Here is a 9,011-nt window from a genome sequence, read left to right as displayed (position 1 = left end):
CCGCTCCACCGCGTCTATCACCTTCTACTCGTGTCCATTTATTGGACTGCATTTCCCATCACCCCCTTCTGCTTCTCTGCCAGCGGTCAAGGGTGAAGGGACGCATCCCCGTTCCTCTCTGTGCAGGAGGAGGAGGGAGTGGAGGTTAGACAGGAAGTGATGTGAGGGCATGGAAACGGTTCGCTGCAGCTGCTCCGTCACTCGTGGCAGAAACACCACAGGACCTTCATTTTATTACGTCACTATACTTAAAATCGAGGCTCGACCTCGCTGACACCGCGTCCTCGTGGCTGCAGCTGAACCGTGCATTGGCTCTAACACGAACGTGGTGTGGCAGCATGTCCTAACCAGCAAACAACAAACAGTAGCAGAGCTTAACATTTCAGGACAGTTTATGACGGATTCAGAGTTGAACCTTGTGACTAAAAGCATTCAGTGAGCGGTTGTGATTTCTGCATCCTGGGTTGTTTGGTTGAATGAAAGCATCTGACTCACGTCTTCTTCCTCGCTGCTTCATTTCTCTTGCACTTCTCCCTCCAGATGATGAGGATGGACCCCATCAGTCGGCCCATCCCTGTCCAGATACCCAGCCTCTCGCCTCAGCCCGTGCCTCTGTCTCAGACGCCGCCTCGGACCAGTCACAGCGACGGCCTCGCGCCGTCTGACGAGTCCTCGCCGTCGCCGCCGTCTCCGCCCCCCCCTCCGCCCCCGCCGCCTGTGGAGAGCGTGGCCCATCAGCCCACACCTCCCTCGTCCTACGTCAAATACAGCACGCTGGCACGCCTGCAGAGCCAGAACCAGTGCCGGACACAGGCAGCAGGAGCTGCTCCGCCCGGTGTCTACTACAACACCCTCCCGGCCGTTTACAGCACGTCCCCTCCTCCGCCACCGTCGCCGCCTCCTCCCCCACCTCCGGCGGTGCCGGCTCCGGGCTCGGCCATGGCTGCGTTGAAATTTGGTCCTCCGAGCCCCACTTCTCTCCCGCCGCCACCTCCAGTGGAGGAGGGGGCGCAGCAGCTCTTCTATCTCCCGCCTCCTCCGCCAGAGGAGTCCAATGGGCTGCCGCCGCCGCCGCCCCCGGATCCCGTCACCGAGCCCTGTCCTCAGCTCTCCAACACGGGGCTCCAGCAGTTCCTGGCGCAGAAGTTTCCCAACATGGTGTACGACTTCAACCCATCAGCGTCTGATGATAAATCCCCCCCGCCTCCCCCTCAAGCAGACCTTTCGCCCCCCTCCTCCCTGCACGCCCTCCGGCCTCTGTCCCCAAACGCTCCCCCTCCCGCGCCTCCTAAAACCTTTACTGGTGGTTTTCCACCTCAGACTGCTCGCAAACCCTCAGGTCCCTCCTCCCTGCCCATTGCCCTGTCCCCGGTGTCTCCAACACCGCCACACAGTGGCCCCGGCCCAGTTAAAAAGCAGCAGAGTTTGTCTACAGGACATTCCCCAAATCAGCCCCCTCCTACTCTTCCAAAGCAGCACAGCCTGTCCTCCAAAAACCTTGCCCTCTCCCCGTCCTCGTCCTCCTCTTCTGTCTCCATTGCGGCTGCTACCTCCTCGTTGGTCAAGCAGATTGTCAATCAGTTCCCTGGAAACGCTGCCCCCTCCTCTCTGCCGGCCACCGGCTCCATGGAAGCGTCCAAGCTCAGTGCGCCCCAGTCTCCTCCAGCGGTCAAGGCCAAACCAAAGTGGCAGCCAGGCGGCGCCGTGGCTCCACAGTCTCCAGAGTTCCCTCCTCCTCCTGATGAGTTCCCTCCTCCTCCATCTTCATCCTCCTCCAAGTCAGGCTCCCCCATAAAGAAGTCACCCTCCACTTCCTCTACAGGCTCCACCAAACGGGGACCTCCCCCAACCCCCCAGAGGGCCTCCTCCATCCGGTCCGGTTCAGGCGAGGCCCAGGAGGAGAGGCCGAAGAAAGTGGAGAGCCTGGTGAATAAATTTGGCCAAGCCCCTCAGACGGCCACCTCATCCAGCTCCTCGTCGGCGACCGGGTCTCCTTCTAAAGATTCCTCTGCACTTCCGGCTCCGCTTCCCAAGCCGGGGAAGCTGAACCTGGCGAACCTTCCGTTGGCACTTCAGGGGCTGCAGACAGGTCAGCATTATCAGCCTGACTTCCCGTCTCCTCCTCCCCCACCTCCTCCATCTCAGCCTCCTCATCTCGACTCCTCCCCGGACTACTTCCCGCCGCCCCCCAGTGACTTTGAGCTTTTCCCTCCGCCTCCTCACCCGTCAGAGTTCCATCACCCGCCAAAGGTCGCTGTGGTGAACCCTCAGCCTCAGCTGCAGCAACATCAGCAGCCGGCAACAGCCTCTCTGTCATCGTCATCAGTGTCCTCATCGTCGTGGAAACAAGGCTCTCTGAAAAAGGGGGCGGTCCCTCCTCCGTCGCTGAACCGAAGGACCAGCAACACAACCCAGTACGACAATACGGCGACGATGCCCCTGTCGCCGCCCCCGATGTCTCAGACACCGCCTCCTTCCCTGACGTCGTACTCCTCCTCTTCCTCGTCTCCAATCCCCCCGACCTCCCCAAAGTCGGCGGGGCCGGTGTCCTTGGCTCTGAAGCCTCACTTCCTGGAAGACCTCAACCGCACCCTCAAGAGGAAGTCGGTGTCCCGTCACGGCTCGCTCACTTCTTCCCACCTGATCCCCTCCTCTAAGATGGAGCCCATGGGCACCATGGACGACATGGCGCTGCTCCCGCCGCCGCCCCCGGAGCTCCTGCAGCAGCAGCAGCACGGCGGCGTCCGAGGACACTCCCAGACTCTGTCTCGCCACCACGCACACTCCCACTCCACCAAACATGCCAACATCTCAGGCTATGCAACGCTGCGGAGAGGCCCCCCCCCCGCTCCTCCCAAACGGGACCAAAGCACCAAACTGACCAGTGACTGGTAGGGAGCAGGGACACTGGGCGGAGCCTAGGAACTGTACTGACTGTTTAGCTCTCACCCTTCATGCAGAGGAGAAATAACCGTGTCTGTCTGCTCATTCTGAACCTCCAACCTTTGGATTCCTAGCAAGTACCAAGCCGTGTTTCCTACTCGGACTGAGATGATGATTGTTCCTATTATGCTACTTCTTACTATCCTTACTGTACCGATACATGCTTAATCCAACGACATGAGTATAAATATATATATGTATATATATCTGCAAGCCAGAAAAATCACCTATCAAGCTTTTTTCACCACGTGTGTGCAGCTTTGCGTTGGAATATATGAAAGACGAGACTTGAACGGCAACAGAGACACTTTGCTGCAAAATAACTGGTACTGCACGGAGCCGTGGGGACGGAAGCGGAGTTCCTGACGGAGACGAGGAGGGACCGAAGGAAGGATGTGTATAGAAATACAGCGAGCGAGAGCGTTGCCATTATTTCAAATGTTTTGTGTTTTTATATAAGATTATTTAATACTGGAAAAATATTATTATAATTATTTTAAGTTTTTAAGTGTCAAAAGAGAATGAGTTTGACTGAACTTGGGTCTGTGTTTCCAAACTAGCATCAGTTTAGGTTTTCTTCATTTCGAGCCTTGTGGCCGACTGCTTGGTGACGTCTGTGGGGTCCAGCTAGTTTATGCTTCTAGTGAGAGAAACAGCACCTTTGGACTTTCAGTCAGATCTTCACACCTTAACTTGAGCTCATGTGACCAGATCAGAAGGACTGTGACCCACACATGACCTCAACAAGGTTTTTACTTCTATCTAAATGTCTAGCTTCAACCCAATAGCACTTCCGGGAATTTCCTGGACCATCTACAAAGAGCAGAACCCCCTGTAGTCTGAGCGCAGCCAGAGCACAAACAAATCAAGACATATTTGAGCTCTAGGTCAACAAGCAGCTTGTCAGTTCCACGTCTGAAACACAATGTTTGTTCAGTAGCAGTAGTCAGTTAATGTGTTCACTTAGTGAAACAGGATGCCCTGGGAACAAGTGCCTGAAACCCCAAAGCTTGAACTGCTCATGTGTAGTGACACGATGCAGATGTGCAGCTTCAACAATGAGCATGAAGCTTGTGTCACTTAATAAAAGCCACGTGCTGTTTCCAGAACATCCTTATTTGGAGCCAAACTAAGAAATCGATTGATTTGAAAAGTTGAATCCTTTAAGCATGAACAATGCGGTTTGCCTCAATCTGTGTTGTTAGTGACATTAGAACATCTGTTAGTGAGTTAGTCAGAATAGTCAGGTTTAGGAGCATCGTGACCTTACACCCTCAGTTCTGGAAACAGTTCTGCTGTTTTGATTCAAACACTGTGTCCAGAGCAGCCGTTTAACCCTTTCTGTGCAGTGGAGCCTCAGTTCCTTGTTTTTAGGTTTACATGATCTGCATGACCGCTTCAGTGCAACAGCACAGATGCCAACAGTGTGATATTACTGCCCAAGTGTTGATTTTAATGTGCAATAATTAGTTATTGAAGTACTGGTTTTATTTCAGTGTATAATTATGGTTACAAAATGCTTTTTGATCCGTTTTTACATCCGATCTGTCTGTTTTGTGACGTTGTTAGAAGAGCGAACCCGTAACAGAACTTCCAACACCCACTGCCGTGCAGGAACGAGCCTGGGTTTACATCATGGTGTCGGTGACAGTTTCAAACTGGTCCGTGTCTTGAAATGTTGTTTGCTCAGACGCTCGGCAGATCACGTGTCTGTTGTCATGGCGTCGAACCCGCTGTCGCATTTCAATAAAGGAGACAATGAATCAAACCTGAAGTAGTGAGTTTTTAAACCTGAACCCTGCATCGTCACAGAAAATGTAAAATAAACAGCACAAACAGGTCAGTGGTAGCACATTTAATCTGACTGGATAATGGACAGAATAGTGCAGGTGAACAGTAGATACAGTAGCACAGTCTGAGCTGCTGCGGCCTTCATTGCTGCTGGAGCAGAGTCGGGCTCAGTGTCTGTGGCGGTCCTGGTGGACCCACGGTCCATGGAGCACACGGGAACAAAGAAGGGAGTCACATCTTCTGACAAGTGCAGCTGTATAGTACATGTTCACTGAACACCACATACTACTGTATGAACAAGTAGAGCATGTGTCACGCTTCGGTCCTCGAGGGCCGGTGTCCCTGCTGGTCTTCCAGCTCTCTGGTAGTTACCTTGATCAGGCGTCAGTTGGCTTTTCCAGCTTGTCATTGACTGAACACACCTGGTCAAGGTAATCAGTAGGAGCTGCCGCAGGGAGAGGTGGAAAACCAGCAGGGCAGCGGCCCTCAATGGCATCAGTTTGACACCCCTGAAGTAGAGGATGAAGTAGTGCCCTCTTGTGGCCAAACAGTGAAACCACATGGAAGAATTTAGCAAAATTAGCAACATTTGTGCGTTTGCAGTTACCAGCACGTTGATCCACTGGGACTGACTGTAGATGTACAGAGCTCTCCTGTCCGTCCTCAGCACCATCACATTCTCCCCTCGTAGTTTCCTCATCTGTTTCTCTCCATCTGCAACAAAGACCTGAAGACAGACAAACATGTATCACACTGAGAATACTTTAAATCTCTTTTGTATTTCAAAAAAGTTGAACATGAAATTGCTTTCTCTCTGTCGTAACATGAAGCTAATAGAATGTGAACATCTGGTCGGGCTGACTGGGACTGACCGTCTGGATCTGGTCCAACAGCTGTGTTGGGCTCTGAGCCTGTGAGCAGTTGCATTTGGCCGGAGGTCCTCGGTTTCCTGTGTCTCCCAGGAGGCCCGGCAGGATGAACACTGCAGCGCAGAGTTTCGTAAATCAGCTCCCAGTTCACTCTGCTGCCCTGGACACTGCCTGGTACGATTTCTGCAGCTCAACCATCATTCACTGATGTCACAAACCTTGTCCAGGTCGTCCAGGATCCCCGGTCAGACCTGGCAGTCCCGCTGGTCCCTGATGACCCAACCTTCCCGGTGGCCCAAGAGTTCCCATCAACCCCTGCAGACAGCGACTGATTCATTAGCTGAAAGCATCATCACGTTGTCACACACAACCCAGCACTATGAACACCTGAATTATATCAGCCCTGACCCGTCCAAGCATGGACTTTTCCCTGGTCCTAACAGCAACACTCAGGAGAACCCTTCACTGAGTAGAGAAAAGATCAGCGCTGATTGGCTGGAGCGTGTCGGTACCGTGCTTCCTCTGCCTCCTGGCTCTCCTCTCGGCCCCTGCTCCCCCCTCTGTCCAGCATCACCCCTCAGTCCGGAGTCGCCCTGGAGACGAAACAGCATCGGAGCTTCACTTACATTCCCAGGGCCATCGTCTGTATTTTAACTGTAGCTCTTCTACCTTCTCTCCTGGCACTGCACCGACACCACGGTCGCCCTGCAGAGATGCACACGAGTTAATGATTGTTCCATTCACAGCCACAACAAACATATCAAACATACAAGTACATAACAAGTGTTCCACCTTCTCCCCATGGCTTCCTCTGCCTCCGTCTGCACCTTTATCACCCTGACAGAGGGACCAAGATTCAAATTAAAACATCCTGCATGTTCTTTAGGAAACACTGGTGAATAAACTCATTTGAAAAAGCAGCTCACTGTGACGGTCACCTACCCTGAAGCCTTTACGGCCCTTGGTGCCCTGCAGCCACAAACACGTGTTTAGGTTTGTATTACTATTACTTCTGTAATAATTTGTTTCATGTGATTAGACCCAACCTTTATCATTCCAGGAGTTCCTATGTCTCCATACAGGCCTCTCCAGCCTCTGTCCCCCTTCTCTCCCTGTGGAGTAGGAAACATTATAAACAGAACAAGCTAAAGTTCTGAAGACGAACATGAACGCCTGTAGGTCTGTGTTTAATCATGTCTGCGAACCTTTTGCCCGGCCCGGCCCATGCTTCCTTGTGTTCCCTGTTCTCCTCCTGGGCCTTTCACACCAGGTTGGCCCTGAAAGATACAACACAGTTTTCTTACAGTATATAGTAATTTACAGTTGCACATGCAGCAAATTGGCTTTAAAGCCTTTTAGTGTGAGTGGTTGGGAGCACCTCTGGGCCTCTGGGTCCTCTGCAGCCCTGCAGACATTCATTAATAACAACCGTTAATAACTTGAACCTGTTTAGTGTTGTTTTAAATGACATGTGCACGTTTTGGAATCTGTCATACAGCACCTTCTCCCCCTTAAGTCCAGTGATGTGCTCCGTTATGTCGACCTGTGGAATAAATCAGTACAAAGATCAGAATTAATGTTAAACACTTAAAATAATGGGCTTTCTTGTGACAGAGAGAGATAACTTCACCATCAGCTCAGCTTTCTGCTTGATTGGAGGAAACAGAGGAGGAGGAAGAGGAGGAGGAATGAAGAGTTCACATCTCTGACCCCACCACCTGCTTCCTCTGCTCGATGGAAATCCTACCAACAGACGACCCAACCTATAAGTGACAGGTGGGAACAAGTGCGGGTATGACGTTGCCGCGTTGGGACTTACTGGCTGTGATGGAAGGAGAGACAGGTTGGACGTTGCTGAGCAAGGCAGTCCATCCCAGAACCAGCTGAGCCAGCATCTCCTCTCTTCCTGCAGCGGATTCATGTTAAACAGACAATTGTCTAATGATGCTGCTCACTTAGATCCAGTCCACACAGAAGCAGCTGCATGCGTTGCCCAGTTCAGCTGTATGAATCCATAGCAATGACTGAGAACTTGTGTCACTCGAGTCAATAAATGACTCCTGAATCCATTAGCATTAGCTCATATAACCCTGCAGTGTAAGCTTTCTGTCAGAGAACAGCAACTAGACAAGAAAATCCTGCAACTCGCACTAGTACCAGTTATTTCCAATGAGAAAACTCGACAGACCGTTGGACTTACTCACACAAGCTGATCTGCTTTAAGAATTAACTGTCTTCTGGCTTTATTTAAAAACATGTTTAATCCAAGTTTCTAGAAAAAGATACCTGATTGTTTATAACGCTGGTACCCCACTGAAAACGATGTCATCCTGCCTTCAACACGCAAACACTGGCAACATCAGAAGGCAAAATATCAAACCGAGCAAATCTGTTGAGAGTTAAAAGCTGGTGTTTTTACCTGACTGGTTCCTCTTCACAGCGGCTCTCGTCTAGTTTGTCTGAGCTGCTTCTCCTCCTGCTCATCATCCAGCTGAGCTTTAGTCCAATCTGCTAAGCTTGCACGCTGAGTCCGAGTTATCTCAATAAACGGAAGGAGTGCAACGCAGCCTCTGGCAGCGTCCTGCAGAAATAATCAGGTAATTACTTGCACACGGAGCCAAAGGGGCGGCTGCTGATCAGGACGAGCTGCAGCGCGGAGGCAGAGGAGCATCCAGTCATTTCAGCTCAGACCGCCTCACGCACGCTTCACATTGGGTCAAAGGCAGGGCCGTGCAGACATTTTTAAGGGCAGTGGCCCAAAACAAAAAAGGCCAGTTACACAATATCCAGAAAAAGACAAAGGACTTTTCTGTAATAATTATAAAACCAATGTTGTATATTATATTTGTGCTGGGAAGGTAGGGGATCAAACCGCAGACCAGCAGCTGCAAAGATCAACACTTCACCTAATGAGCTACCAGGACCTATGTGAAACCTAGAAAAAAAAAGTATATTGTATAATATATATATAAAATACAATATATTTCCAATTGCAGATGCATCTTTAGCTCAGCTTTTTGTTCAAACACATACGTTTCCGTCATCCAGCCAAACTCGGGCTTTGGTCAAATAATCATCTTACCTGTAACGGTCTGATCCCTCACTCGCCCTCATATTCAACAAAGGCAATTAGGTACAATTTCACTATTATTGATACTACTTTCCTTGCTATACAACAAACATGTGAAGACACACACATCCAAAAACACTGAGTAGACAAAGGAACTTTTGAAGATTTGAATAATTCGTTACCAAACGAAAAGCGAGTGACTGACTGACTGCTCGTGTTTGGGAGTGAGTGGTAAATGCTGGAGCGCAGCACGTGACTGACAGCGGCTGTTTGGGCTCGAGCAAAAAAAAAGTTAAACCCGGATTTAAGTAGAGGAAAAAAAAAAATCATTCGCCTTC

General features: G+C 50.8%; 2 protein-coding genes across 3 annotated transcripts in view; one reads left to right on the top strand and one right to left on the bottom strand.

Moving 5' to 3' along the window:
- raph1a (Ras association (RalGDS/AF-6) and pleckstrin homology domains 1a) overlaps positions 1 to 4,711 on the top strand; it is a 28,710-nt gene extending 23,999 nt beyond the window's left edge. For both annotated transcript variants that reach the window (XM_029136483.3, XM_029136481.3), the window contains one exon: positions 541 to 4,711. In XM_029136483.3, the coding sequence (XP_028992316.1) occupies positions 541 to 2,895 (2,355 nt within the window). In that variant the 3' untranslated portion in view covers positions 2,896 to 4,711. The remainder of the gene's footprint in view (positions 1 to 540) is intronic.
- A 72-nt stretch (positions 4,712 to 4,783) lies between these two features.
- Positions 4,784 to 8,996, bottom strand: LOC114847104 (collagen alpha-1(X) chain-like). The gene is made up of 15 exons (XM_041068969.2): positions 8,023 to 8,996; positions 7,423 to 7,509; positions 7,234 to 7,346; positions 7,105 to 7,146; positions 6,982 to 7,008; positions 6,809 to 6,880; positions 6,650 to 6,715; positions 6,546 to 6,572; positions 6,396 to 6,440; positions 6,273 to 6,308; positions 6,116 to 6,196; positions 5,822 to 5,918; positions 5,607 to 5,716; positions 5,342 to 5,461; positions 4,784 to 4,919 (listed from the first exon to the last, which is right to left on the bottom strand). Exons 2-15 carry the CDS (start codon positions 7,496 to 7,498, stop codon positions 4,902 to 4,904), a joined length of 930 nt encoding a protein of 309 aa, XP_040924903.1. The 5' UTR covers positions 7,499 to 7,509; positions 8,023 to 8,996; the 3' UTR covers positions 4,784 to 4,901.
- Between the last annotated feature and the right edge of the window lie 15 nt (positions 8,997 to 9,011).

The sequence above is a fragment of the Betta splendens genome, chromosome 21 (assembly GCF_900634795.4).
Source record: "Betta splendens chromosome 21, fBetSpl5.4, whole genome shotgun sequence".
Classification (NCBI taxonomy): Eukaryota; Metazoa; Chordata; class Actinopteri; order Anabantiformes; family Osphronemidae; genus Betta; species Betta splendens.
The sequence above is the reverse complement of the archived record's forward strand: the minus strand, read 5'-3'. Positions and strand labels throughout refer to the sequence as shown.

What these genes read in the sequence shown, in the direction of transcription:
- LOC114847104 (XM_041068969.2), bottom strand. Translation starts at nt 7,498, where the DNA reads ATGCTGGCTCAGCTGGTTCTGGGATGGACTGCCTTGCTCAGCAACGTC. An exon ending in GAGGAAGCCATGGGGAGAAG is followed by an intron (nt 6,309 to 6,395) that starts GTGGAACACTTG and finishes GCATCTCTGCAG; the next exon opens with GGCGACCGTGGTGTCGGTGC. An exon ending in TGTTGGACCAGATCCAGACG is followed by an intron (nt 5,462 to 5,606) that starts GTCAGTCCCAGT and finishes GTCTGTCTTCAG; the next exon opens with GTCTTTGTTGCAGATGGAGA.